This window comes from Strix aluco, chromosome 23 (genome assembly GCF_031877795.1).
Source record: "Strix aluco isolate bStrAlu1 chromosome 23, bStrAlu1.hap1, whole genome shotgun sequence".
NCBI lineage: Eukaryota > Metazoa > Chordata > Aves > Strigiformes > Strigidae > Strix > Strix aluco.
The window spans coordinates 2,292,606-2,319,928 of record NC_133953.1 but is presented as its reverse complement, the minus strand read 5'-3'; the positions used below and the strand labels follow the sequence as shown (position 1 = coordinate 2,319,928).

The window sequence follows — 27,323 nt, the reverse complement described above, 5'->3', positions numbered from 1 at the left end:
GAGTAGCAAAGCTGTCCTGCCAGGGCCTCGTCCTGTGAGTTGAAGAGTGCCCTTCACAGTGCACAGAAGAGTCCAGGTTCAGTCCCAACACGGGTGGCAGCAGCAAAGACCAGAGGATGCCTATGTGTAGGCTCAGCCCCAACAATCAAAAAGGAAATAACTGTTCTCTAAAGCTGCTGCAGAAAGCATTCTGGCAGTGGGATAAAAATTAACAATGGAAGAGCCAGCAAAAGGTTCCCCAAATAACTCTAAAGGCTATAATATAAAGGTAGAATAAATAATATAAAGGTAGAATAACTCTATCATTTCCAGCTGCAGATAACAGGAAACAACGAGTACATAGTTTCTTTCCCTCTTAAGATTTCTGACAGGGCTATTTCTAATGCATTTGCACATCTGGCTGAAGGTTAGGTACCATACAATTTGTTAAGCTTACTCTGGGTATGGATAGTTCAGCCTTGAACACTGTTCTTCTTGAGGTGAAGGCAGGGAACACAGGAATCATCCTTAAAGAGAAAAACATGTTTCTGCCATTTTGCAGACAGCGCGTGAGTAGATGCATCTCACTGCATGTTCTTTCTGCACAGCAGCTCCATTCCAGGGTCAATACTGAAGTGAGTAATGAGCTCTAGGAACTTTACTATTACTCCAAAGACCTTCCCTGAACCCTAGTTTCACTTCCAGTAAAGGAAAGCTGCTCTTTGGCAGGCAAGCTCTCCCTTCAGTAACAAGGTTGAGATCTGGGCTGTCTGTGCTTGGCTCTCACTGCTGTCTTATACTCACCATGAAATTTCTGAAGCAGGCACTCCATGAGATAAGTCAGTGGCAGCACAAGCAGTGCCAAAATAAATGCCACGTTGAAATTCAGAAAGCCATTGATAAAATAGAAGAACCAGGGTTCCGTACCTAAAGGATGAGAAAAGGAAACAAGAGTTTTTAAATACATGCATGTACGAGATCTAGATTTAACAGCAAGCTTTGTTCCTTCTCTGCCTGACACAGACTGAGATAATCAGCAGCAGACATCCATTCTCTCCATTGTAAGCATACTGGAACCAAACAACGGAAAGGGTGTGGACAGAAAATCTTGCAGCTGGACAGAGGATGCAGCCCCATGGAATGAGCCTGAGCCATCTCAAAGCAGTCTCATGGTTCTGCCCCTCACCCATAAAACTAACATAATAGTGGCATGAAAGTTAGTCAACAACCATACAAAGGCACCAGAGTATCTCACAATCATGTCTGCCCAAGAAACTTCACTGTCTTCCTTTTCAGAAATTATTTTTCTCCTTCCTTTTTCGCTGGGTCATAGTCAGTATCACATCTGCTGCTCATGAATCACAGGCCTCTCTAAAAGTCAGCCTTGCCCAGCAGAGCCTACGCAGCATGAGAGGCGGAAACTTGTAAAACTAGGAGATTTTACTCCAAATTCATTCTTTCTAATTGCAGAGAAGTACCAGAGGAATAACACAAAAACACACAATGTTAATAAGAGATCATTATAATTCTGGAGTGATGATGGATATTCCATGTTGGCAGAAATAGAAAATGTACCAAAAAGGAACAAGAAAAAGAGTTTACATTCACACTTCACCCCAGCAAAGACTCTGCCACTAAAGTTTATCTGGATGCTAGTTTTGGTACCTCCTTAGAGTCAATATTATTTAAAATGTCTTTACTTCAATTTGTTCTTACAGTGCAGCTTCAGACAGGAGCAAGCCAACTTTGCCTCCTAACATGACATACTTGGGTATTGGTTGCAAGCTTCGAAGGTTGTAAATGGAAAGAAATTCCAGTCCAACTGTCATTTATTTGGACTCTTAATTCAGGATGCTCAAAATCCTGAACAATAAAGAATGCCAGTTCCTCTCCACACATTTGCCACTCTCTCAGTGTGATTAGCTCAATCAGTCAGTAAATGACATGCGGGGGCTTTAATCACTGCACTGTTGTGACATGTGTCACATGCTGCAGCAATTTCCTGCAATCAGAGCCACTTAAATAGGGTCCATGTTGAAATTAATCAGACAACTGAAAAGCAGCAAGGAAAACCCAAAACCTCTGCAGCTTCTATAGATAAATAGGATTAGAAACTGCACTAGTAATGTCAGAAACATGTCACTGGAGTTACTAAGGCCAAGTCCAAGCAACTGAGGTTCATTTAGGAAACCTTTAGCTATTAACACTGAAAGCAAATGGCAATTACAGATTTGGGGAGTAGGGGGCCTTAAGGAAGTGAATTATTAGAAATTCACCTTCCCTCTCCCTCCATCTGCCTCATAATGCTTGAAAGTCCCACATGAGCACAATCCTCAGCCTGTGAAAGGCTGAACATGGGATACAGTAGAGTGAAAGATCATGTCAAGCGAGGACATGACAGTTATCTGTGTGGCAACACTGAAGTATTGCCAATGTCCCCTCCTCCTTCTCTAGAGCCTCTTGGTGACTCTCCATATTTAAGGACTGCAATTCTAAATAATCACCATGACAGATCTTGAACACGTGCAGAAAGCAGATCAGTTTAGGACTGAAGCATACTACCCTTCCTAGAAATCAGGGTTGCTGACTGGGATATGTCTGTGAGGGAAAACGTGAGGCAGTCTGGAGTAATCACACTGTAAATCTTCCAGTGGACACCTAGAAAGTGTGTGTGAAGGGGGCTCAGGTTTCTTCTCAGCCCTGCCACCTCCAGATTCTCTTCTGAGGCAACAGTACGAGTTTCTAAATACATACAGCAGGATTAGCACTGGTTAGGCCCCACTAGTAACTACTTCCATGAAGCACCAAGGCCCCTCCTTATATAAAAAAAGGACTGGAACTGGGTTCCATAGCCTGCTTCTCCACTCCCACTGCTGGTAAACAACAGCCACTTTATCATAGAAGATGCCAGGACGAAGTAGAAAGCTTCTTGAACTGATATAAACTGTTACCCTCCAGTGTCCTCTGGGTACAATTAGGCTGCACAGCACAGCCAAGTCCCAAATCTTTAATGAAGAGTACCAGGGACCACACTGTCACCCTTTTACCTGCCCCAGCAGCTATGGAAAGTAAAGGAGATTAACTATGACGCTCTCTGGTTTGGTCTCTGATTTGATAGCCTGGGACTCAGGAATGAAGGACACTTCATGAAGCACACCTCTGCCACAATCCAGATACAGCCTTAAAGGCCCAGAGGTGTCCTGAGGGACTCAGCTAATAAAGAGGCCAGCTGGTCTGAAGCACAGTTTTAACAAAAAGGCTACTTTCTCAGATTTTTTTGCAGGATGAAATTGAATTGCTCTTAAGAACTAAGGACTCCCCAATGAGGAAGCTGCTTCTCTGGGTGAGGAAAAAAAAAAAAAAAGAAAAAAATATGAGAGGAGAACAGTGCACTGCACAAGCAAGCTAAATAATTCACAGACACCAGGCGAAAAGCAATAGGCTTGGTCACTGTGATGACTCACCCATTCAGAGGCATTCAGTCTCAATGCCTCCCAGGGCAAAATGCTTTTATTCTTGTTATCCACAACGACTGGAGGTGATCTGAGAAAAAACTGCAATGTAAAAAAAGAAAAACCCCATTGCATACAAGAAGTCCTGGCCCAGAACAACATCTTTCAAGCAGGGAGGGATACTAAAGAACTCTCCACGCACAGTACTGATGGCAACATGCTTCCACAGCATCGCCTCCAGACCATGACAGAAGATGTAACTTTCCTGCAAGTATCCCACATGCTGAGCAGATGTGGGCTGTAGGAGAGAGAGACTGATGACAGCAGTGGGAAGAACACTGTGGCCCAGTCAGTTCATGGGACTATGGCTCCATGGGATAACCAACTGGAAGCACTGTCAGACACTGAGCCAGAAGCTGGTCTGAATTTTGTGCTCTGTGACAGGCTCCAGGAGCAATTCTAGAAATCAAACTCGCACACAAGTCAATAGAACTTAACAAGCTACCATGTTACAGCCTGACCACAGCAATGGTGAGGGTGGCTCAGGACAAAGCAGAGGAGTTGTAAAATAGGCTTAAACTAAGGTGCCCCACCCTATGTTTGTCACAGGCTAAAAGCCTGCATGCAGACAGGAACTGTAGCTCAGCTGTTAAGCAGTAACTAAGCTGCAATAATTTGATCATGAGTCACAGCCCTCATTCTAAGCAGGTCTGATTCACTGCTAGTATAATAAACAGTCTGCTTTCTGCATTTCATTTATTTTCACTCTATTTCAGAACCAGAACTCAACAGAGCAAGGTGTCATATAAACAGCCCCAGCATATTCCACTCAAGCCAAACAAAGCTTCCCAAAGTGCCATCACACTGCAAGTCACAGCCAAGGCTCTGATCACAGCAAGTGGGACAAAACTTTTGTCACGAATTGTGCATTCTTAGAAGATATGTACACAAAAACATCCCAAAGCCTCAGAATCAGGTTTAGGGATATACGCTTAGAAGCTACTTTCCTTTGGCTGCAGAAACCTAATCACCTCAGGAAAATACTCATTGCACAGACTGTGTTTATCCAAAATGAGTGTAATGTTACAGACAAAAACAGAAAAAAAAAAAAAAATAATCGAACTTTGTCTCCAGAACTCCAGTCTGCAGACAAAAGGAAAAATACTGTGGTGCTTATACTGAAGATGATATGGGTTGATGGCTCTGCAACCTCCAGCAGTTCCTACTCCCATCATGTGAAAGTTGGGAAATCCCAGCTCCAAAGCCAAAAGGGATTGGCCAGCCTTTCATCTCCCCTAGTAGTGTTATTTTTCCCAAGTGTTTTGAAGCTCTCTAAACCCACAGCGTTGTCCTGGCCACATTGCATTAAAGAGCAATTTCAAGCAGGCTCTTTTACTAGCCTGAGGATGTTATATGAATGTCACTATGAATAAAACACTTCAGAATAGATTGGTCCCTGGAGGCTTCTGGAAACAACTCATGTACCAGTGTGGAAAAGGTCAGGCACAAGCCCATGCCAAAACCTATCAGAGACAGAGACTGGAGTTTACTTACAGAAAATTCATAGCAACAGACTTCAGAGCCTTCCTGCAGAGATGAAGAACCAAGGCAAAGCAGCTGTCGCCCTGCTGTGCCACAGCACAAGTAACAAATCACCACTCAGCACCACCCAAAACAGCCCTTCAAATGGACCAACAAATACGGCCTGCAGGGCACTGACAGAGAAAGCCTTGCTGCTAAGCACTGCTGAACCCCTCCTAGAGTATCTCAACAGGGCATAAACAGATGACAGAGATGACACAGGCACCCTGCACCCTAAACTCCCTGAAGTCTCCACCAGCCCCTCTGCAAGAAACACAATACTCTCCTACTCTTCAGCTCTAGAAGTACATGATATAAACAACTTAGTGTAGTGGCAGCTCCCAAATAAACAATATAGCATTGCCATCAAGGTTCACCAAGGTGAGATTGGGGTCACACAGTATCCTAAAAGGCCAGTACCAGGGAACCCCTAGTAGGCAGATGATTTGCCTGCAGATTAGATGCCTTTATGGTAACCTCAGATTCTGCTTGCCAGCAAAGCGCAGGCCATACACTGCCAATAAAAGGAGATTCCCAAGGCACAGCATGGACTCAAAGTCTGCAGAGACCAGGTTCTGCACTGTTACCCACATTCTCAAGGTTTTGCACCCTGACTGTGAGGAACAACAGCCAAGAACTCGATTAAAGCTGACAAACTCACACATGCATCACTCGTGTAGTATCCAGACACGTTTGCTACTAACAGTTCTCTGCTGTGACGCCGACACATCTCACGACGGTTTACAGAACTTGAAAGTGAACAGAGCAGCTTAACTCACAGCGTAGAGAAACCCCTGCGGATTCCCAGCTCAACAGAGACATCCTGTGGCAAAAAGGTGGAACTGCAGCCCCATGGAGTTTGCAGGCTGCTTTTGCTCTTGAGAATACGTCAGAAAAAGGACTGGCAATCAAGACCTGGTGGGTCATGGTAGCAAGACAGTAGCAAGAAAACCGCCAGCTCCCTTTCCGGCTTGTTACCTTAAACTCACCATAGAGATCAGGTCCGTGAGAGGTGAAGACGTTGTATAAAACAATGTTGAGAGGTGCAACTACCAGCTTCCCATAGTAATAGCTGTCCACAACTACCAAGGGCACCTGGAAGAAATCATCTATTATTTAAAGTGCCAGAAGCTTTTCACTGGACAAAAGCTACATTTTCTTAATGGAACCCACCCCCTTCTATTGCAAGCCCAATTCATTTCCTTTCGGTGTTGTTACAAGCACTTACCAAAAATAGGATCAATGACACCACACACCAGTTGAGGAAACTTTTCCACCTCTGCTTCAGTATTAACAAGTCAAATGCAATAGGAAGCCTGAAAGAGAGACCAGGTATCAACTGGAGACTGTCCTTCCCCACTGCAGGTTCTCCTGACCCTTCAAAGCAAGCAGGGCAGTAGCTGGAAGAAACTCATCACTTCACTGGGCTCTGCTTCTACTCCATATTCCAGTCATCCAACTCAGGTTCTACTCTCAGTATATTAGGGTCAGGAAATCTTCCCAACCTAAGTTCTTCAAAAGCAAAGAAAGCCTGTAGTAATGATCCTGGACTAGGCTGGCAGCTCAGTCCCTGCTAGTTTCTTCCTACAGCTCTCCAGCCCCTACACTATCCTCAGGCAAGAAACATTTGGCAAAGTACAAAACTCCCGAGCCCTCCTCTCCTTACCCAAGAGCTGCACTGAAGGGCCAGCCCAGAAGGGCTCCAGCAGCCACCCCCAGCACTGCTACAGAGGTCTTGTCCATATACCAGCCAGTCATGGCAATCACCGTGGTGTACATGCAGAAACTGCTTGGGAGGAAAGCTGCAACACAAGGAACAAAAGGGGTTAGCACAGCTTTCCCACAGCAGAACTGCATGAGGCCAATATAAGGCTAATCTCCATTCACTCCATTGGAGCTGGGATACTATAGTGGATACTCTCATTTCAGTGAAAGCACAAAAAAAGAGGATTCTTATTCGGCAAGGCCATAAATACTTCCTTTAAGTATGAACACCTCTTTCCTCAGCGGCACCCCACAGTGGTAACCAGATGACAGCATCCACAGTTACCACTTGTAACAATTGCTGCACCCTCTATATTCTGCTAGATTGAAAAAAAAGAAACAAACCTGCTCAAATGGCAGCAGGAAATGTGAGCTAACTGGGTACAGTCTCTGAAACAACTGGGCAGAGACTGGTGAGAAGCAAAGAACGAGGAGACCTATGACACTGCAAAAACAATGAACAGAAAGTCCTTTCTCCACTCACCATAAACATAAAAAAAGAGTAAAATAGGAAATCTCTGCATTCATAAGTTGTGGTATTTCCCTTTACGTTTCTGTATGCACACAATACAGAAAACCTTTGCTCAAAGTCTCTCTTTGCACCTTCCTCAATACCTACAGCAGGTGTTTTTTAAGTCTTACAGTGGTTGGCTAGACAAATGGGTACAACCAGCCAGAGGGGACAGGACACAAAACCAAATGACAGTGCCAAAATATGACCCTCCTTCCTTGGATTAAAATATGTTCAAGGAAAGTAGGCTAAGACCCTGTTTAAAAGGCATGGCCCATTGCAGAGAAACTGGAGGCAGCAATGGAAACAAACATGCCCTGGAAATGAAGAGATACAAGAGTGATGCAGGCAACATAATTTGAATCAACGCCTATTCTGTCATCACACCTGCCATGAGAAATACCTGCAGCAGAACACAACAAACTAGAGAGATATTTTAGTGCTGAGGATTTTCTTCTCTCTGGACCTGTCTTTGGTTTCTATGGACAAAGTAACTGTTAGTGTCATTGCTAAGCAAATTTACCTGCAGATGAGCAAAACATTCCAGTGCTGAGTACTAAGAAGGCCAACATCAGTCGGCTCACATGCAGCCCAAACTTCTTGCACACGGCCCTAAGGAAGCAAGAGAGAATTATATACCACGAAAATATCCTCAATACATAAAAGAACAGTATCCAATGTATGCAGAACCACAAACAATCCATGGAGCATCCTGCGAGCTTTAAGGTGGGTGATTCTCATTACTCAGCCACTGAAGGCAACCTGAAGGGCAGCATGACTGCTTGTGGCCTGGGATTTCAGATCCTCATAAGTTACACTAGTGCAAAACCCTAGAAGAGACTTGGCTTTGACCAGTGTCAGTTGTGCTCATGCAAATCTCAGGAACTTCAGGAGGCTGCACTGCTGCAGCAACATCAATCTATCTAAGATTTTCACCTCTCAAAATCACACCATGCAAAAAGCCACAACTCACATTCTTAAAACCAGACTATGGCCAACAGAAAAGTCTGTTGCAGGGTCTGAAAGCCACAAATGCAGAGGCAGCAGGTAAAAATAAAAATCCAACTTAAACAAGATAATTGTATGTTCAGGCTACTGCTTTTAGTGGATGTAAGCACCATTGACAGATACATTACATACAGCAACAATCAACGTATTCGACTAAAATTCACTCTGATGAGCAAACACAGCACTAGTCTCTCTTCCAGCAGAGCTCAGTTTATAACACTCCCACCCTGCTTGCTGGTATCAGTGAGAAAACGAGTGTAGTCAACAAAATACTGGAGTGGAGATGCAGGTGGCAGATCTGAGAATACAATTTTGTCCTAACAGTGGAATCCTGACCCATATTTCATTGAGTCATGAGAACAAATATTTTCAAGGTTCACTGTGAAGTAGCCAAATCTACTAGACACATCTACACATGAGCTTCAGACTGTACTTCCTGCAGTAATAACTAAATACGTTACTCACATTGCTCCAAAACATTCACTGCGGACAGTTTCTAATACTTACTTGTAGAAGTAGAGTTCACAAACGCAGCTCAGGAAGGCCAGGAAGCATCGGAGGAAATAGAAGATAAGGACCTAGGAGACATACTCAGAGTCTGAACAAGGTTTGCAATGAAGCTTATGCACCTATTGCTAGCAAGTTGGTCCCAAGAATAAAAGTTCTGAAGAGGACAGAGCAAGTTTGGCAGTGCTGCATGAAGCTATTCTTGGAGACCCAGATCCCACACCAAGGGATGCTGAAGATCCCAGCAGCTTGAAGCCTAGACCTCTAACACTGAAGTCCTTTACAACACAAAAAGCAAACACAGTCCACTGAACTTACCAGAACTAGCCCCCTTTTGTTTTCTGTTGTGCAGAAAAATGCCAAGAATGGCAATGGATACCCAGGCAGAATGCACATTCAGTGCTTTTTCTTTAACACTTCTGTGAGTTTAGTTTGCAATATCCCTTACAAAATACTAATTTATTTTTTATAGTTTATTGAAAAAAATATATCAAAACAGTCATTAATAGCTGGCATAAAAAACAACACAGGCTTCTAAAGCATCAGGGTGAAACTCACAGGGGCAAATGAGAGCCCACAGCTGCCAGGTAATTGTCCCGAGGCCTGCACACACTCAAAAGGCCATGGAGCTACCAGCCCCTCTGGGACAGCTTCTTAATCAAACCCAAGCCTGACAGTATTTCCCTGCAACTTCACAATCACTTTTCCTTGGATCCCATTGAGTCAGCTCACAAACCGCTGCAAATCCTTAAAGGGAGGTTAGTGTTTGTAAACACTACTTCTCTTACCTCTGATAACAAACAAAGCAGCTGTTTAACACAGACTAAAGGCATGTTTATTCATCACAAAAGAAGCTTTCACACATCTGATTTACCTTGTTGGTTTGTAGAACCCTAGCGTGGAACAAGGCTGGTAAGGCATGAAGCCACAGGTAAGCATAGGAGCGGATGGCATAGGCTGGAGAGTATTCCCACGTCTGAAACCCCTTTCCATAAATGAGGTAGTGTGTCTGCAATGGAGATTAAATCAGTAAATATGCATCGCCCAGAGTAGACAGGTTTGCGTTTCCATCTCTGAATTCTTGAGTAAGAAAATTTCTCTTTGAAACACAGAGATTAGCACAAGGTTCTAGATAAATCTGCATTAGCACAGACTAGCTACAAATTCCCAGGTATCTCCAGGGAGAGAAAGCCACTTACTGGTTCCCAATAGTTGAACGTCTCATCACAATCAGAGATGTTGCTTAAGAGAGCTGCACAGAACCTGGCTGAGATGAGACACTTGAAAGCTGTTGATCCTTCAGGGGCCCAAACCTGTCCTGCTTTGCTCCCAGACGATCTAGTCCAAAGAAAAAATACAAATATGCACCAAGAAGACTCAGTAACAAGATCAAGTCCAGCAATGTGACACTAGGCACAAAACTGACAAGCATATCTGCATCTCTGCCATTTAAGCACTGTGTAAGTAGGGATAAGTCTTTCATTCCCTGCTTTCTTTGGAGGATGCCAGTCCCCTCCCAAGGAAGCACCATCACCGCCCTCACTATACCGGAGCAACGGCCCCGAGTGCTTAACCCACCGCTGCAAGACCCCCCCGGGACCACCCCTCCTCCCCCAGAGACAGAGAGCACGGCCACGCAGTAGAGGAGCTCCACAGGGAGACCGGGCAGACCCGTTTCCACCAGACACGCCGACCCGGCCGGGCACCCCCCCCCGCCACCCGCTGCGGGGCTCACTCGGGGCTGTGGGTACGTTTGAGACGTAAAAAAAACCAGCCGCGAGGAAACCCCTCAGAGGGTGCTCGCAAGCTGACACCGCCCCGCCGGCGCCGCTGGGCCCCACAGGACCAGCTGCGATCCCGCCCGAGTGACGGTGGCAGAACCCGCCCCCGCGAGGCGGCCGCGCGCTGCCCGGGGAAGGGGCCCGCGCCCGGCGCTCGCCGCAGCCCCGGCTCTGGGTCCCCGCCGCCCCGCTCCGACACCTACTCCAGACGGGCCTCCTCCGCGCCCGCGCCCTCCGAACGCGGCCGGGCCGGCTCCCCGCCGCCTCCGGCCCGCGGCCGCTGCCGGGCCCCCTTGGCGGCCATGTCGAGTACGGGAAGCTGAGCGCCCGCTCCCTGCCACCGGCGGACAAGACGAGCCGAGAGGCGGGGCCGAAGCCGCCGGCCGCCATGCCAGGTGTGGGCACGGGGGCGTGCGCGGGCGGCGTCTGCGCGCTCTGCCCCGGGACCGCGCGCGGCTCGCGCCGCCGGAGGCCGCGGCCGGTCGCTGCGGGACGGACGCTGGTGGCCGGGAGCGCCGGACCAGAACAAGGCGCCCTCGCCCACCCGCGTGACTTGTATCAGCACTAGCGTGGCCAGCAGGGACAGGGAAGGGATCTGACACCTGGGCTCGGCACTGGTGAGGCCGCCCCTCGATGAGTGGGTTCAGTTTTGGGCCCCTCACTCCAAAAAGGCCATTGAATGACTCGAGCGTGTCCAGAGAAGGGCAACGGAGCTGGTGCAGGGTCTGGAGCACAGGTCTGATGGGGAGCGGCTGAGGGAACTGGGGGGGGTTAGTCTGGAGGAGGCTGAGGGGAGACCTCCTGGCCCTCTACAACTCCCTGAAAGGAGGGTGCAGAGAGGGGGGGGGATGAGTCTCTTTAAACAATAAGCAATAGAACAAGAGGGAATGGCCTCAAGTTGTGCCAGGGAAGGTTTAGACTAGATATTAGTAAGCATTTCTTTCCAGAAGGGGTTGTTGGGCGTTGGAATGGGCTGCCCAGGGAGGTGGTGGAGTCCCCATCCCTGGAGGGGTTTAAGAGTCGGGTTGACACAGTGCTGAGGGATCTGGTGGAGTTGGGAACTATCAGTGCTAGGTTAACGGTTGGACTGGATGATCTTCAAGGTCCTTTCCAACCGAGATGATTCTGTGATTCTGTTTCTTGAGGGGGCTGCTCTCCCCATCACACACGGGCCCGACTGTTGCAGCCCTACAAGAGCAGTTACTCACTGCCCCACCTACCCCTGCTGGACTGGGCAGGAAAGGAGCTAATTGGAAAACACGCAGTTGGAGAAAGCATTTTATTGAGTACTCCCAGTCTCACAGGACCCTAGCGAAGAAAGGCTCCACATTTTGAAATGAAGTTTCGTTACACACATGCAGAACAGGAAGGTGCTTGGTCTTCATTAGCAGGAATTTCCACATTTAGAATGTGTGCAGGTACTCGAAGTCCACACCGCCTTTGTAAGAGGCACTGTAATAACACACAGTGTTAGGTCCAACAAGATGTAGGCTACGTTTTCCAGATCAGCAACAAGTGCAGATGCTGCTGACACACCTGAAAACAACATACAACGCTCTACCGAAGAGTTACACGCAAGCGTTGGTTGATTTCCTTCCGGAAGAGCAGCTGCATCTCTGCCACCTCCTGGCGGCTCAGTGCCTTGTCACAGGACTGAAAGGTCAGTCTGTAGCAGAGGCTCTTCCGTCTGGTCTCTGACTGTTGGAAACTGTCGATTAACTGGAGGGATATGACCATTTCACCCGACACCTGCCTAGCAATGGTGTGAAAAGCAACTTCATCAAATTGCTCCCCATCAGGAACCCAAAAGCTGACATCATGCACATAGGAAGGTGGATAGAGAGAAAAACTCTTGAAAAGCCTTAACTCTCCTCTGGGAAACTGATGGAGGAACCGTGTGTCCGATGTCCAGAGCATTCGCCAGTCAGGTATTCCACAGAGCAGCATGGCTAGGAGGTCAAGATTCAGTGAAGCAAAGACAACCACCAACTCACTGCTTACTAGTTCGTAATGAGCTGTCCTTATAATTCCCACACAGGAGCCCTTCTCACAGAAGCCTGAAGTGTCTGTCTTCATACAGATGAAGTACTGAATTTTACTAAGATGAGATTCAAATGCAGCAAAGTCATTTAGCTCAGCTGTTTCAAAGCTCGTTGCTTCCTGCAGATTGATACTCAGTTTAAAACTGGAAACAGCCTGGTGAAGAGAATGTATGCTGGTTTTAATGTTATTCACCAACATCTGGATACAGCTGTTCTCTGTACCCCTGTTAACTGCACATACAAAAACCACCTCATGGAAGACAGGCATGGAGTAAGGACTGATAAGACACTTCCTGAAAACTGGGCCTGAAAGAACATGAAGTGTCCCCGGGAGAAAGTCTCCTCTTTGTGTTATTGCATGAGCATAAGGTAGAAGTGAAGGTCTAAGATAATACCGTTTTGAAATGTGGCATCCCTCTTGCACATTCACCCAGCCATTCTTATCTGTGTCCCTGCAAAAATCAACATGTGAAAATTTGGGTTTTGCCAGTCCATTAGATATTTCTTCAGTGCTTGGAGTCTCCTCTGGGCTCAGAATGATCCAAAAGATATTTGAGTGACAAACATCATTGAGGTGACCTTCATGGAGCAGGGAAAGGCAGCAGTCAGTGTTTTGTAACGGAAAGGCTTGTCTGAGCCCTGCAGTGAGCTTCTCCTTTACTGTCCGTACCGGATGATTTGAATTTAGTTCTAGGAAACCCCTGTGAAAAATAAAAGTGCAGATTACAGACAGCACTAAACAGATTTCCTTTCAGTGCCTTCCCGTGATCATAATTTGAATTCAGCAATTTACCCAAAACAATCTCAGATATTAAGCCGGTTTCTAGTAACTAACTGAACAAGCCAAGTCTTTCATAAAAGGTGCTGCAATGACTAACATGTTTTCAGGTGTTTGCCTCCAGGTTGCACTCAAGAATTAACTGCACTTTTGCTGGTAAAAAAGGAATGGAACTTAACAGTCAGCAGCACCATTTTCACTCAGCACAGTCATTACCACAATACAGAAATGAATCAAATTATGCTAGCCCTGGATAGTCTCCAAGGTACACAGCAGTTCGCCAGAGAGGTTAGCATTTTTTATCCTAGCTAGCCTTGGTATTGTGATATTAGCAGACACCAAGTCAGCTCCTGAATTTCTTCCACACTACATTAAAACAGATTAAAGTTTTCATCTTTATTTGTGTGTTCAAGTATATAGCAGCTTGGTCTCAACAATAAAAATAAGTCTACAGAACAAAAAGAAACTTTAAGTAGGCCATAACCAAAAGCCAACATGAAGCAGACTTTAAGAAGAAATGGAACAGGAAATTCTGTAAAGGTAAAAGGGGTGAAAGTGAAGGAATTCCACTTTATCCGACATCTATGCTGGTCATTCCCACTGAGAGCAGGAGTGTGTGTTATTACCAAACAGAAACTAATTATAAAACTTACCTATTAATTTTATCCACAAGTACTTGTGGTACTTGAAAAGAAACTTTTCGGCTTTCCAGTTCTGTCTCGCAGATCATAGGTTTGAAATACAGAAGTGGCATGCTTCGTGTGAAAATGTGGTTCAGAGCACCCTCTACACAGAAAGATTTATCTTGACTCCTGACAATGCACAAAAGCAGAGCAAAGTCATTGATTGTTTCCTGTATTTAATGTGTCATGAGTAAGCGTTACACAGATAACTCAACAAACAAGATACTAGAAGAACATACTGGTGCTAGGCATTATAAGAGCACAAGAATCAACTTTTCAGTTTTGCCACGATGGTTACCTGTAGCCTGTACACTTATATCCATGGATAGTCTCTGCTCTAAAAGGATGAACGTTACTCAAGATAAATCCAGCTCCTGCTGCCACAGCCACTATTTGCCAGCTGTTGTGCCATTCTCTCCTTGGTTGATCAGCAGGTGTCCCACCCTGTCCACTGCAAAGAGCCACATGGACCTCTCCATCCTCTGTCAGCACTTCTGCAGAGCTGCAAGGAAAGCCAGGCAACAAGAAAAATGCCACTAGCACACCCAAAAATTTTATAGTGCCAGAAAAACACCTGTAACACAGCTAGAAATCTGTATCACAGCAGTCAATTAGCTTAGAACTACTTCTGGTTTACTTACCTATGGAAAAAGTGGGCAAGAAGCTCCCTATTCTTCACTACCCCAGCCTTTCTCCCACAGTGAGGGAAGTTGAAATAAATACAATCAAATTCTCTTTTTTCTGGTAAAAAATAGTCCTTCAGCTTGGTGCAGTCCACAGAAAAGACAACTTCAGCTCCTTCAAAAGTAAATGAAAAACAAGAGCCTGATGTTTATCATTATGGAAAATTTTAAAGAAAGGTAGCAAAGTCCTCTAGCCCATTTTTCAGCACACCAGACCAGCAGCTGCCAGGCCTCTTCCCACTCATGTGCATTAGGAAAACCAGAAAGCCCAGGCTCCCTTTGCTCTCTTGCAGAGACTTCTGCTCACTGGCTACTTGCTGCAGTATTATTTCTGTCTGATTAGATTTTAGCGTATTCGATTTAGTCTCTTGGACAACTCCAATTTCTCGTGGCAAAAGGGGTGAAGGGCGATAAAGGGACTGGACGGTTCCTACGGAGGCACCGCAGCGCCAGGTCCCTGATTTAAAGCAGGCATTACGGCTCTACAGCCTTGCTTCGGCCGATACGAGGAGAGCGGTTACAGCTAACGGCTGGGTACTACCGACACCGCTTCCCTCTCCGTCCCAGCCTCCTACGTGGCTTTGCCCGAGGGCCCCCGCTACCACCCTCCCTCCCTCCCTCCCTCCCTCCCTCCCCACCAGCCGGCCCAGCGCCGCCGGCGCCGACCCACCTCTCTCCCGCAGCCGCCGGATGCTTTCCGCGGCTCGCCCCCTCCCGGACACCTCCTCTTCGTTCTCGTAGCAAGTGGCAACGACGTGAGTCCCCGCAGCCCCGCACAGAGAGGCCGCGAAAGAGAAGTTGCCCTCCCCGAGCAGCAGGACTCGCCGCACGGGCGCCATGCCCGCAGCCCGCCCGGCGCTCCCTCATGACGTCTCGTCGCCTGATGGTGACGTCATCCCGCGCCGCCCCCGGCCGCTCTGGGGCCCCGGCGGTGGGGCCGCCAGCTGCTCCTCGCCGCCGCCCCGGCCCTCCGCTCCTCCCCTGCGCCGGCTTCTCCGCGCGGGCGCGGCCCGGGCCTCTGCGGGCCTCCCCGGTGCTTGGGCAGCAGCCGCTCCCCGTCAGGGACCCTCCGCGCAGGGCGCAGGTAGCGGCCGGCGCCCCTGGCTGTAATGGGCGGGCCCGGGGCTGCACCTTAGGGCTTGAGAGAGAATAGCGATGCTTTTCTGTGGCCTGTTCTGTTTCACAGGATCACAGAATCATCTCGGTTGGAAAGGACCTTGAAGATCATCCAGTCCAACCGTTAACCCAGCACTGACAGATCCCAACTCCACCAGATCCCTCAGCGCTGGGTCAACCCGCCTCTTGAACCCCTCCAGGGATGGGGACTCCACCACCTCCCTGGGTAGCCCATTCCAACGCCCAACAACCCCTTCTGCAAAGAAGTACTTCCTAATATCCAGTCTAAACCTTCCCTGGCGCAACTTGAGGCCATTCCCTCTTGTCCTATTGCTTATTACTTGGTTAAAGAGGCTCATCCCCAGCTTTCTGCACCCTCCTTTCAGGCAGTTGTAGAGGGCCAGGAGGTCTCCCCTCAGCCTCCTCTTCTCCAGACTAAACCCCCCCAGTTCCCTCAGCCGCTCCCCATCAGACCTGTGCTCCAGACCCTGCACCAGCTCCGTTGCCCTTCTCTGGACACGCTCGAGTCATTCAATGGCCTTTTTGGAGTGAGGGGCCCGAAACTGAACCCACTCATCGAGGGGTGGCCTCACCAGTGCCAAGTACAGGGGCAAGATCCCTTCCCTGTCCCTGCTGGCCATGCTAGTGCTGATACTTGTGTGCCCTCAGCTGCTGGCACAGGGCAAGGACAGTGTTTCAGGAGTCACATGGGTAATGACAGTGGAAGGCTTAAAATTGGCAAAGGCAAGCGCCAACAGAGACCTGCTGATTGCATTTTATGACGTCTGGTCCTGGCTCAGGCATTGGGTCCCTGTGGCCTTGGGTAAATCACTTTGTCTATTCCAAAGTTACTCTGCGAGGTATTCAGTAACATGAAGCTGAGTAATGCAGTATCACAGTTTAGGAAAAGAGATACCACCCCCACCCCCCCAAAAAAAATTAAAAATGCTTTTTGTCATCAAGAAGGAACACATTTTCTGATGGCCCCTGGCACATGTGGAAGTATAGGAGGTCCCTCTCCAGTCACCAGGGGTGTGGAAGGGGCAACATTCCATGTCATGTTACCTGCCCTTGAGATCCAAGATGAGCCCAGGGAGTTGTTGATTCCTATTGCCAGATCGTGTCCAAGATCTGTTTGTACAACTCCCTCCATGGCTCCTTAATGCATGCTACAGGCTGTGGGGAACTGTGGATGGTCTGGGACACCACTTCTAAGTTACACCAGTATGGCTGCAGGTGCACCACCAATGAAAATGATTACTCAACAAAAACCGTTATGGGGAACTGGAATGAAGAGCGATACGATATCCAGAGAATTGTGCAGCTCAAGCCACTTCCTTCCCAGGTATGTCCCTGTGCTTTTTCTTTTTGTGGATATAGCAAATCTCAGTTGACACGATCACTGGTCACTTAATTTGTCATGCACACGGGGCATTATCCTTTCCATCCCCAGCGATGGATACATCAGAGGTAAGCCTCCCATGAGTAGCTTCCCTTTCTGCAGCCCAGCTCCTTGCAGAAAGGCAACAATCAGCACCCTTTCCTCTGATGAGTGCCCTACAACAGTTTCACTACAGGAGTAAAGATGTGAGGAATGCTTTTTTGTTTAAACTCACGTCTTACTCCTTGTACCAGTGGCCCCAGTCCAGCTCTCTTTCTTTTGCTGTTCAGATGGTGAATCAAAATAGTAATCACCAAAACTTTGTGATCTTAGGTTAGACTGATTTGAAAGTAGCAGTGCAATTGCAGATACTTTGGTCTGCCTGTAGGATATAAAATGTTAAAGTTTTTTACTTATATTTAGTCATGCTAAATGTGAGTTTTTCTTTTCAGTATACTCACTGCTTTGAAATAACATACTCTTCAGATTACAGCATGGGAAAGCGTCAGAGAATTAAAAGTACCTGCACAGAACAGAAACGCAGTAGTCTGTTGGATCTGTAGTGTAGCTACAGAGGAGCTTCTGAATGACATTTGTGCTTGGAGATGACAGAATTCTTTTCTGTCATTTTCTCATTGTGGAGTTGTGCTCCTGTGCCACCACAGAACAGGTATTTCAAGTCATTCAGGGAGTGGTATTTGCATTTCAAGTGTTCTTGTCTAGCTAACCTCATCACATTTTCCCCAATGAGCTTTCACACAAAATTCCAATTTCTTGCTCCTGAATTTGAGCCTAACAATCCCCTGCTCTACAGAAAAGATTTCCCTCAGTTGTGCTTTCTGGATATATTCTTACTATTTTGCACTTCCTCAAGTTTTTTTGTGCTTATTCTTTTAGGATTTGAAACAGAACCTATTGGTTTCCAGGCCACCACCCTGAGATGGAGCCTCCTTCGTTCAACCTAACTGCTCAGTCTTGCTACACAATAGACCCCATATGGCAGCATTTTCTTTGCTTGTGTCCAACACTCAGAGAAGGAACACAAAGGATGCAGGAAAAGCAAGAGAGATGAAGAGAATGTGCAGACTATACCTTCAGAAAAAGAGGAGGCCTGTCTGCTATCAGTGCCACAAGGATATCCTTCAAGCAAAAAGACCTGTCACACATTAAAGCCAAATGTAGCATCATGTGAAGAATTTTCTTCCTGCTTTCTAAGCTGTATTGTTGGTAACCTATGCATATTTCTGTCATTTGTCTTGTGTGCAGAGGTGACTGCAAGTCACCAGTCACCCTGTGCCTTGTCAGTCAAGCCCAACCAACACCTGAACTGGAAGAGCTTAGAACCTAATAGGCTAATAGGAAACACTAGACCTTGGCAATTAGGTGGGATTTGGGGTATTTGACAATGACCCCTAATCACTGAGTGCTCATTTTATTTTTCTCACTTAAAGCCATGGAAGAAGGATGTCCTCACAGTCCATTTGAGATTTAAACTAATCCCTTCTAAGACAAGTTTTGTCTTAGCAGGTATGAGGAACATAGAAAGTAGGTCAGGTCATAACTGAGTCTGATGATCTGTGCAACAGATCTATGGCATTCTGTCCTTTTTGGAGATGAATTTTAGAAATTCAATTCCAGTAATACAGACTTTCCTTTATGCTCATATCCCTTTGAAGAGAGGTGCTAAGCAGATGATGACACCTGAGAAGTGTTTTGTACCACTCGACAATGTTAGCTTAAGTCAGATTAATACCGTAGACGTCAGATCCTGTTCATTGTTTGAGGAGCACTGACAACTTAGTTTCAAAGTGACGTGATTTGTACCATGAGAGCAGGGTGTTTTTCTTCTCTGGATATATCTGTGTTTACTGCAGCTCTGCAGTTTTCATCTGCAACTGCTCTGAATTGGTTGCCGCACTTGGATGCTTCTCCATAATGTGAGTCATTCTAAAGATTTAAGATACAGTTGTGTTCCATTCGGTTGTTATCTAATACCCACAGTTCAAATAGGTTTCGATTGTCATGAAGTTGTTTTACCAGTCTAATCTCCACTGGAGAAACGTTTCTGTTGCTTGTGAAACATTCTGAAATCCTCTGGCAACATTGAAGGAAAAGGCTAATGCAATTAGATGTTTGCAAAACATTAGAGTACACGAAGTGAAGCTAGCAAAGTGTTTCTGAACACAAGACAAGCTCTCCTGGACACACCTGCCCCTCAAGCTGTAAGCAAGAATGATGCCAGGTATGTTTCCCTGCACAGCAACCTTACACAGCTTTCTTGACCCAACACTTCCTGTGTCCTCAGTGCTCAAAACAAGAAAATACAAACTGCTTATTCATGTTTTATTTGTTAGCAAACTTACTCAGCATAAATAGTAAGAGTAGCCATTCAGTATAGCTGGCACCTGATGAAAAGTGCTCTTGAATGGCCACCAGAGTGATTTTAAATAGCGGCCTACTTCCTTTGGGCTCCTGCAATGGCAGGCTTCTCTTCACGGGTGATAGGGATAGTGCGCTCAGGGACGTCACTTAGTTTCCTCGGTGCGCTCACAGTCAGGACACCATCCAGAGAGAGAGATGAGGTTATGGTCAGAGGGTCCACATCATCTGGAATCCTGTATTTCCTGTTGAACTCCCTGGCAATAAAGCCATGCTCATCCTTCAAAAGGAGAAGAGAAGGAACAGCCCTGATTAGAAACGTTCACTCAGTTCCACCTAAACCATGGGCCCTCTGCATAAAGTCTGAGACTGGGAAGCTCCAGCTCTCAAAGGAAAACTTTTCAGAAAGTTAAGAGTTTTTATTATGAGACGCCCTTTTTAAAGAGCCAAGACTGGCCAAAGTGAGTGCCCTGCCCAGGCTGCAGGTGCCTGCAAGTGCACTGTTTATAGGAGGAGGCTCTATGTTCCAGCTTGTGCCAGCCAGAGACTGGCTTCATTGCACAGTGGTGTGCTGTCATTCCTAAAATGCAGCAGCTAGACCTACATGCAGTGCCAACCACACCCGTTCCTGAGGGTCTCCAGAGCTCTAGTAATACACAGCTTTTAAGTGAGCTGATCTCTGCTATAGTGCTTGGTTATTTTCTTAGCCAAAAATATTTGCAGAAGCTACGTCAGGATTAGAGGCTTCTACCAGCTACAAGTAATGCTGTATTTCCTGACTGACAGTTCTGTGCTCCCAGAAACTCTCAGAGCTGACAATTCCAGTGACATAGCTACTTTGTCATGCATATTCATTTCCTTCTGGCAAGGAGGCGGGGGTGGCAGGTGGGAGGGAGATGGGGACTGACAAACCCTGTTACATACAGCTTCGGACATAGCTTTTGACTTGTGTCTGCCCGGTTGCCACAGAGGTCTCCAGAGCCAGAAAGCAGTGGGATGACTGACAGCAGAACACAACCTTTATGGATTACAAACTGATAGATGGGCCTTTTTCAGGAAGAGGTAGCCTCACGGTAACAGCACAGGGTAATGCATTGATTCATTATGTGGTTTAATTATTAAAGTTCGTTGGTAGCTTATTGAATGCCTCCCTGCATTCCTCACCTCTTCCCAGAAAGAGGGAGGCCCAGAAATGCCCATTTCAAAGATGATTTTCCAGTTCAGTTCACAGTTCATGTAATATCAGCAATAAATCTCCACCCTGTTGCTGCCCAGTCTGGGATCAGCTGGGGGGGTTGCAGAGAGCATCTTCCATTAGGATTGGTTGGTAAAAAACATTAGAAGTATTTGAGGTGAGACAGGAGAGGATTGTTTTGCAGTCTCCTTGTTTAACCATAGATGAGGAAGTTCACACTGACTTTATCAGTCGCACAGTTAAAGTAGAAGTACCTGGCGCTCCTCGTGTTTCCCATGAATTTCTATCATGTCCCCAAGCACCTTCACTTTTAGCTCCTCAGGGGAGAAATGCTTCACATCAAGATTTACAGAAAATTTGTCCTTCTCCAGTCGCATCTGAAAAACAAGGAGGTGACCTCAGAAAAGAGCAGGTGAGGGTTTCAGCTTGAAAAGGCTCTTAGAATATAGCAGTTCCAGACCCAAGCTGGTATCTACACTGCACTGCCTGACCTTCATTCGATCCTGGGATACTGATCTGCATGGCTTTGTCCCTTGCTGGCCTGGTACATTAATGGCTATCACTACAGTATCTAAAATGTGAATGCCTTCTCTTGATCACATGGGATAAATGCTTTGCTTGGGAGTGAGGAAGAGATTTTCTTAATCTGAATTTGTTAAAACTGTCTCTTTAGTTGGCATACGGGTTTCGCATCCAGTTCTTTTTACAGAATGTCTGGAGGTTTCCAGTTTCTGTGACTGAATTTTGCAAAGTCTTTCAAGCAAAAGAAACCTGACTGTGGAGCTGACTGCAGCCCATCTGCAGGCTTGCAGGCTTTCTCCTGCATCGTCACTCTTTGGTAACCAAAATAATGTGTCACTGGCGAGCAGTACTGCCTCACTGCTCACCTCTGTTATCTGAGCAGCAGGACTTCTGCCGAAACTGAGTCACCTGCTGCAAATCTCACCTCCTTCCCTTCTATTTTGCACTGTATCACCTCTAACAAATACTGCTTTTTACTTCTTCCTGAGGTTGAATTTGCACTTTCTGCCTGTCTTGGACATGTTTGTGGGACTTTGCTATATGAGCTGGCTGTCTCTTCCTTCCTGCTGCATTTGTGGTGAGGGAGCATGCGAGCCTTCTGGAGCTCTGCTCTGGGACGTGGAGGCAGCCTCTGTGCCAGCTCTATGCTTCCTGGTTTCCAGTTTGACCCAGGAGTCTAAGTGATTCCATCTCCTTCTAGATTATTTGTGAAGATTTCTCCACTGAGATAGTCAGACGTTGTTAACTGTGGTGCTTATTATGGCTGCTTCAGTGGACAGGCAGACTCAGGTCACTAAATCAAGGGGAAATATTATACAACAATTAAAAAAAAAACCCTCACTCCTTTGGCTTAGAATAGCTCTAAAAGTTACTTGTAAATAAGGCAGCTGACTCACAGAACAGGCAAGTTGGTTCGAAATGCATGCCTCTTGACTCAGCCCCTGAAGCAAGCAGACTGCTGCTTCATGATCCTTTGGGTCCTATATATGTGCTGCTCTTCTCAGCAGTGGTTCTTTAAGATAGGCCTCTTTTTTCTCAGCAACCATGAGGTCCCACACTGCCTGACATGAGGATCCCACTACCCCTGTGCTGTTTGCTTCTCAGCAGGGAGTGGGATTGAAAGTTTTGCACAGCAGACAGGGAAATTAGGCTTCCTCCTTTCTTCCATCAGCACTTACAGTCATTTGCCACACACACTCAGCTCAGTTTGCCTCTATTCCCAACGCTATGGCAATACTTGCTCTCAGTCACAAATGATGAGCAAAGCATGCAGAGGTTCTTGCCTAATGCAGAGAAGCAGAGGCACAAACACAGCACCCTTTCCCCCAGCTTTTTCCTAATAACCACCTACAAGCAGCTTCCAAGCTCTCAGCTCTCATGGGTCTCCAGCTCCAGGCCCATCAGGATGTGCACACAGCAGTAACAAAGAGCATTAAGAAGGGAAGATTACCTCAGAGAGTCCTGTCTCTAGCCAACTGGGCATCCGAAGAATGGGGGATCTCATCAGGAAGGGACTGAGGCTGGGGGAAGCAGGGAGCAGCTCTGACTCCTGCAGGTGTTCTCCGAAAATCTGGTCAAAGATACGACTCGGTGCCAACCAAGATAACAGGGGTCTGCGGATCAGGGGGTTATGAATGGTGATATCCATTGGAGTGCGCTGGAGGAGCCTGGCGAACAACTGTGCTGCAGTGCTGTGCCGCGAGTGCAGGCCAGCTTTATACCCGTACAGCTGGCCTGGCCTTCCCCCCCCCGCGAGGCCTCTTGAACAGTGGTGTCAGGGATTTTATTGTCCCACTCCTGGGCTGGTCCCTTCAGCAGTGCCCAGTAGCTGTCTGGGGGATTTGAACACGCTGCTGAGGAGGAGGGGGAAGGGGAGAAGAAGAAAAGGAGCCTAATGGGGCAGCAAGAAGCCAAACTGCCCAACCACCCGCCCTGCTCCCCACGTGCTGTTTATCTGCAGAGTCCCAGGCAAGCTTGGCGGATGTTCCAGCTGCTTTGGATGCCAGCAGGATCAATGTAGCTCCTATCTTTGGCTCACAGGGAAAAGTACAAGGGGCCATTGTTCCCACTGCCAGCACTGAGACTTCAGCTCCCCACATCACCCACCAGTCTAGGAAGAGCTCTGCCTCTCCTTAAGGCAAAGAAAGCCACAGGCCTGCTTTACTCAGAGGTCAGGAAAGATCCCTGGAGGTCTTTGCTGAGATGCCCCTGGCAGTGTGGCTCTCTGCAGCACATACACCTCCCTGCCTTAGTGCACGACCTTTGTGTGGGTGCGAATGAAGGATGGCTTTCTCCACAGTGCTTCAGCCCAGCACCTCTCATCTTTTGCCCACTACAGAAACCACTTTGCTGGAGAGAGAAGAGCCTAATGCTTTGTGACCTCAGAGTGCTCTAGAGGGCTGTAAGCAGAGACAAACCGGGCATGCCAGCGGCCACCATGGTGCTGCACTGTGACATGCCTTCTCAGGGATGCAAGCTACCTCTATCTGCTTGTGCCCCTGCAGTAAGCTGATTTCCTGTAATTATGCTCCTAATACATCTTAATTCACACATTTATTTTAATTCCTGCCTCGCCTGTGAACCTAAATCATGAGAATGGGTTCAGCCTAGCAACTGTTCTTAAAGGGCAAGAGCTAGTCTCTGCCTCTGAGAGCCTGCAACTTAAATACAACGACTGGCTCAGAGGCACAATGTTCTTATTGCTAGCACTACCAGTCCTTTGCAAAAGGGTCTAACCCTCTTCCTCTCAGCTTGCCTGCAAGAATAGGGAGCAGAATTTGCTCAGTGCAACAGCTCATGCCATAAATACCTTCTCCAATTCCCCATTACATCAACAGCAATGCACCTGCTCTCTCATACTGCAGGGACATGGACTCAATGAAATCTCTGGTTTCAGAGTACAAGGAGTTTAACTGGGCACTACTCCTCCCCTCCACCCACCCTCCCCCCATCCCGCCCAGTTCAATAAAACTGTATCTATGCCAGCTTCAGATCCTTGGTGAACTTGTGATCTCTGTCAAAAGCATTTCTCCGTGTCTCATGACATTGTGCCAAAGCCCTGGCCAGCGAACAGCCAGCTTGCAGCAGCATGGTTCAGGATGTGGAGGTGTCAGCAGTGGGATCTGGATCCTGTCTAGCCCTGCTTAACTACTTGCAGCACTTCACCAAAAGGCTTGAGCTGTCTTCTCAGCTTCTGGGAAAATCAAGCTCCTTTGTGTAGGGCACAGGAGGGACTGATTTGGGCCCTAAGCTCACAGTGGGGCGATGGATGTGATGATGGCTTCACACGACTTTGCACAACCTGACCAAGCACCAGCCAGCATTAGCTATTGCCCTGTCCCCACAGCATGCTTCAGGGCCAGCAGGACCAGTGTCAGGAACTCCTTGAACCTGCTTACAGTGAGCCTTCTTGCTGGCCCTTGCCTTTGGGAGCACCACAGGCAGCAGAGCCTGGGGTCTGTCCTGCATTTTCCTACTTCAGTCTCCCTCAACTCACCTCTGTGCCTCCCTGCTGTACTTGGCTGCCCGTTTGCCTCCTGCACCCCCTGCTCGAGGAGGGGATCTCAGAGCCGTGGGAGGAGGTGTGGGATTTTCCTGAGGCATCCCTGACTGCAGGCAGTGCCTGCACTCCCTGCTGGAATGCAGCGAGAAGCTTCCGTCATCACCCTGGCGAGGCATCCTGGGGCCTGTGCGTGTGGCTATTTTGGTCCATCTTTTTATCACACACTCCTCCCTGTGGAATTCACCCAATTAAAACCTTGCAATCTGCAGCCTTCACTCTCAGAGGCAGTGAGTGCTTGGAAAGTCCCCTTCCCAGACACACCATGGCTGCACGGACTGTCCCCCACGCCTACCCCATGAGTTCGGAGTATGAGTTTGCCAACCCTAGCAAGATCTACGACCAGAACTTTGGAGAAGGTAAGAAAGGAGATGGGATCCCCCCCACCACCTTTCTCTCCTCTGGTGCAGAAGGGCTGGTGGAGTTCCCCTGGGGAGACTGAGCTCCAGAGCAGGCTAGGGAAGCTGGAGCCAAGGAATTTTGAGCATAAGAACTCAGGTCAAATCAGGGGGGAATAGCCAGGGAATAGCCAGGGTCTCTCTCTTCAGGTTGACTTCCTCCATCCATGCCAACTGCTGTTTCTTCTGTCCCTCCCTCATGCCCCCAGTGGTCTGGCATTCATGCATATGCTGTGCAAACATGGAGCAAAATGCTCCAGGGGGGTAGTTTTTGTAGCCGGGGGCTGTGAAGAAAAGCTGAGCTGGGGTGTTCAGCACAAAGCCGGGCAGTGGCTGGCAGAGGGGAAGGAATGTGGGCAGCAGCAGAACCATTCAGCACCAGCACAACAGCGTGAAAAGGCAAAAAGCTCCAAGGAAAGCCCCCTGGACAATGGCACACAAAAGGCCTTTAGTTCTTCAGGGCAGTTTCTTCACCATCAGCATTTTCCATGCCCATCCCTGGCTGTGGGCTTTGCAGAGTGCCCAGTGCACCTACCAGTCCCTCCCTGTCCACCCAGCAGACATGCAAAAGCTGGATGCCAGCCCTTGGCTTGCTGGCAGCTGCCGGCTGTGTGGTGGGAGGCAGTGGCTGGCAGGCATCTGGCTCTGTGCATGTTTTAGAGACGCAAAGGTAGGAACCACAAGAGACTCCATCCATATTGTGTCGATGTGGTGGCAAAACCAGGATGTTTGCCAGGTCCCAGCCTCCTCCTGTCACCCTCCCCTATCTGCTGCCAACCATCCTTGTCCAACTCCTTTCCCTGGAAACCCCACACTCCTCACCGAGTCTCATTTACAGGTGTGTCCCCGTGTGAGATTTTAGCCCCTGTCCTGTACCATGGCTACTACATCAGGCCTCGGATCAATAAGCAGCTGGATCGAGGCACCTCTGAGATCAGCCTCAATGACCACAAATTCCAGGTGTTCTTGGATGTCTGTCACTTCCTGCCAGACGAGCTCACTGTCCGCACCGTAGACAACCTGCTGGAGGTGATGGGACAGCACCCACAGAAGGCTGACCGCCATGGCTTCATCTCCCGAGAGTTCACCAGGACCTACATCCTCCCTCTGGATGTTGATCCCTTGCTGGTGAGAGCCACGTTGTCCCACGATGGCATCTTAAGCATTGTGGCTCCCCGGACGGGGAAGGAGGTGAAAGCCAGAGTCAACGAGGTGAAGATAACCCAACAGGAGCAGCCAGTGGGGAAAGAAGAACAGTCTGAAGAAGGAGAAGGGAAGGAAGAGTTCTAAAGGCCCCACATCTGGGCTTACAAAGGGAAGGTGGGGGAGGACAGGGATGGGGAATCCACAGTACCAGACCCCTATTTCTCACCATCAGTGTTTAGCAGCCACATATATGCCAGAAGTCTGCTTCTTAAAGCTGATGGCTGGAAAAAGGGACTTGGAACTGAAAAAAGAGGGGGACTAAAGTGTTAGTGTGAGGGACTGTAATGCAAGTTTTCTCCTAGGTCAAGTGCTCAATGAGCACAATGTAGGGTGCTCTTCTCTCACCCCGAATGGCAAAGGTCGCTCTTACCCTAAACTGTGAGGCTGTGTCACAGTGGACAGCTGCTGTGCTCTAGTCCAGAAGGGTACTGGAAAGAGGGAAGAAATGATCCCAGTACCTCGCTTCTGAGCTGACCTTTGTGGCGATAAAAGGTGCTTGTTGGTCTGTAAAAGTGCCTGCAGCTCTCAGGAGGAAAGAGGAATAAATCTGCCTCTGATCTTCTCTTGTTTGCCTTGGATTCATGTTGCTTCTGGCCAAGCTACTCTGTAGCAGGAAGGATGAACAGTGGCTCAGCTGCTCCAGATGTGCAGGGCAGAGCAGCGGAGAGTTCACACTGAGCTCATCTGTGGAAGTAGCATCAGTAGGGACTTGGAGGGACTCTGGCCATGGGGCAGCCAGGGGGACCTCTGTGATTGGTCCTCCTGGCTCAGGTGCACCTGGAGTTACTTGCTGTTGTA

General features: G+C 47.8%; 5 protein-coding genes across 13 annotated transcripts in view; 2 read left to right on the top strand and 3 right to left on the bottom strand.

The window, feature by feature from the left end:
• Positions 1 to 10,965, bottom strand: part of ALG9 (ALG9 alpha-1,2-mannosyltransferase) — a 126,294-nt gene extending 115,329 nt beyond the window's left edge. For 4 of the 8 annotated variants that reach the window (XR_012626203.1, XR_012626202.1, XM_074848711.1 and 1 more), the window contains exons 1-9: positions 10,787 to 10,964; positions 10,002 to 10,140; positions 9,677 to 9,811; positions 8,803 to 8,873; positions 7,811 to 7,899; positions 6,679 to 6,814; positions 6,241 to 6,328; positions 6,002 to 6,107; positions 784 to 906 (exon numbers count right to left, since the gene is read on the bottom strand). Coding sequence is in view for 4 of the 8 variants with exons in the window: in XM_074848711.1 (XP_074704812.1) it covers positions 784 to 906; positions 6,002 to 6,107; positions 6,241 to 6,328; positions 6,679 to 6,814; positions 7,811 to 7,899; positions 8,803 to 8,873; positions 9,677 to 9,811; positions 10,002 to 10,140; positions 10,787 to 10,887 (988 nt within the window). In the remaining 4 variants the exon portion in view is untranslated. Of the gene's footprint in view, positions 1 to 783; positions 907 to 6,001; positions 6,108 to 6,240; positions 6,329 to 6,678; positions 6,815 to 7,810; positions 7,900 to 8,802; positions 8,874 to 9,676; positions 9,812 to 10,001; positions 10,141 to 10,786 lie in introns of all 8 variants that reach the window. The other 4 variants (XR_012626204.1, XR_012626205.1, XM_074848708.1 and 1 more) reach the window with 3 other exon arrangements.
• Positions 10,966 to 11,848: 883 nt separating this feature from the next.
• Positions 11,849 to 15,669, bottom strand: FDXACB1 (ferredoxin-fold anticodon binding domain containing 1). Of its 2 annotated transcripts, XM_074848713.1 has the most exons (5): positions 15,440 to 15,669; positions 14,728 to 14,884; positions 14,385 to 14,588; positions 14,057 to 14,215; positions 11,849 to 13,326 (listed from the first exon to the last, which is right to left on the bottom strand). In XM_074848713.1, the coding sequence occupies exons 1-5, from the start codon at positions 15,606 to 15,608 to the stop codon at positions 12,141 to 12,143; spliced, it is 1,875 nt and encodes a 624-aa protein (XP_074704814.1). In that variant the 5' UTR covers positions 15,609 to 15,669; the 3' UTR covers positions 11,849 to 12,140. The 2 variants fall into 2 exon arrangements, with proteins under 2 accessions (XP_074704814.1, XP_074704815.1); XM_074848714.1 differs by lacking the exon at positions 14,385 to 14,588.
• Positions 15,607 to 18,467, top strand: CFAP68 (cilia and flagella associated protein 68). The gene is made up of 3 exons (XM_074848894.1): positions 15,607 to 15,853; positions 17,061 to 17,230; positions 18,164 to 18,467. Exons 1-3 carry the CDS (start codon positions 15,607 to 15,609, stop codon positions 18,203 to 18,205), a joined length of 459 nt encoding a protein of 152 aa, XP_074704995.1. The 3' UTR covers positions 18,206 to 18,467.
• Positions 18,468 to 19,595: 1,128 nt separating this feature from the next.
• On the bottom strand, positions 19,596 to 23,202 carry CRYAB (crystallin alpha B). The gene is made up of 3 exons (XM_074848715.1): positions 22,813 to 23,202; positions 21,095 to 21,217; positions 19,596 to 19,925 (listed from the first exon to the last, which is right to left on the bottom strand). The coding sequence occupies exons 1-3, from the start codon at positions 23,008 to 23,010 to the stop codon at positions 19,722 to 19,724; spliced, it is 525 nt and encodes a 174-aa protein (XP_074704816.1). The 5' UTR covers positions 23,011 to 23,202; the 3' UTR covers positions 19,596 to 19,721.
• Positions 23,203 to 25,153: 1,951 nt separating this feature from the next.
• HSPB2 (heat shock protein family B (small) member 2) lies at positions 25,154 to 27,088 on the top strand. Its single transcript, XM_074848736.1, has 2 exons — positions 25,154 to 25,280; positions 26,158 to 27,088. The coding sequence occupies exons 1-2, from the start codon at positions 25,187 to 25,189 to the stop codon at positions 26,607 to 26,609; spliced, it is 546 nt and encodes a 181-aa protein (XP_074704837.1). The 5' UTR covers positions 25,154 to 25,186; the 3' UTR covers positions 26,610 to 27,088.
• The last annotated feature ends 235 nt before the right edge of the window (positions 27,089 to 27,323 follow it).

What these genes read in the sequence shown, in the direction of transcription:
- HSPB2 (XM_074848736.1), top strand. Translation starts at nt 25,187, where the DNA reads ATGGCTGCACGGACTGTCCCCCACGCCTACCCCATGAGTTCGGAGTAT. An exon ending in CGACCAGAACTTTGGAGAAG is followed by an intron (nt 25,281 to 26,157) that starts GTAAGAAAGGAG and finishes TCTCATTTACAG; the next exon opens with GTGTGTCCCCGTGTGAGATT.
- CRYAB (XM_074848715.1), bottom strand. Translation starts at nt 23,010, where the DNA reads ATGGATATCACCATTCATAACCCCCTGATCCGCAGACCCCTGTTATCT. An exon ending in TAGAGACAGGACTCTCTGAG is followed by an intron (nt 21,218 to 22,812) that starts GTAATCTTCCCT and finishes CTTGTTTTTCAG; the next exon opens with ATGCGACTGGAGAAGGACAA. An exon ending in GGAAACACGAGGAGCGCCAG is followed by an intron (nt 19,926 to 21,094) that starts GTACTTCTACTT and finishes CTCCTTTTGAAG; the next exon opens with GATGAGCATGGCTTTATTGC.
- FDXACB1 (XM_074848713.1), bottom strand. Translation starts at nt 15,608, where the DNA reads ATGGCGCCCGTGCGGCGAGTCCTGCTGCTCGGGGAGGGCAACTTCTCT. An exon ending in CCGGCGGCTGCGGGAGAGAG is followed by an intron (nt 14,885 to 15,439) that starts GTGGGTCGGCGC and finishes TTACTTTTGAAG; the next exon opens with GAGCTGAAGTTGTCTTTTCT. An exon ending in CTTGCCCACTTTTTCCATAG is followed by an intron (nt 14,589 to 14,727) that starts GTAAGTAAACCA and finishes CTTTCCTTGCAG; the next exon opens with CTCTGCAGAAGTGCTGACAG.
- CFAP68 (XM_074848894.1), top strand. Translation starts at nt 15,607, where the DNA reads ATGCCCGCAGCCCGCCCGGCGCTCCCTCATGACGTCTCGTCGCCTGAT. An exon ending in ACCCTCCGCGCAGGGCGCAG is followed by an intron (nt 15,854 to 17,060) that starts GTAGCGGCCGGC and finishes TGCATGCTACAG; the next exon opens with GCTGTGGGGAACTGTGGATG. An exon ending in TCAAGCCACTTCCTTCCCAG is followed by an intron (nt 17,231 to 18,163) that starts GTATGTCCCTGT and finishes TTATTCTTTTAG; the next exon opens with GATTTGAAACAGAACCTATT.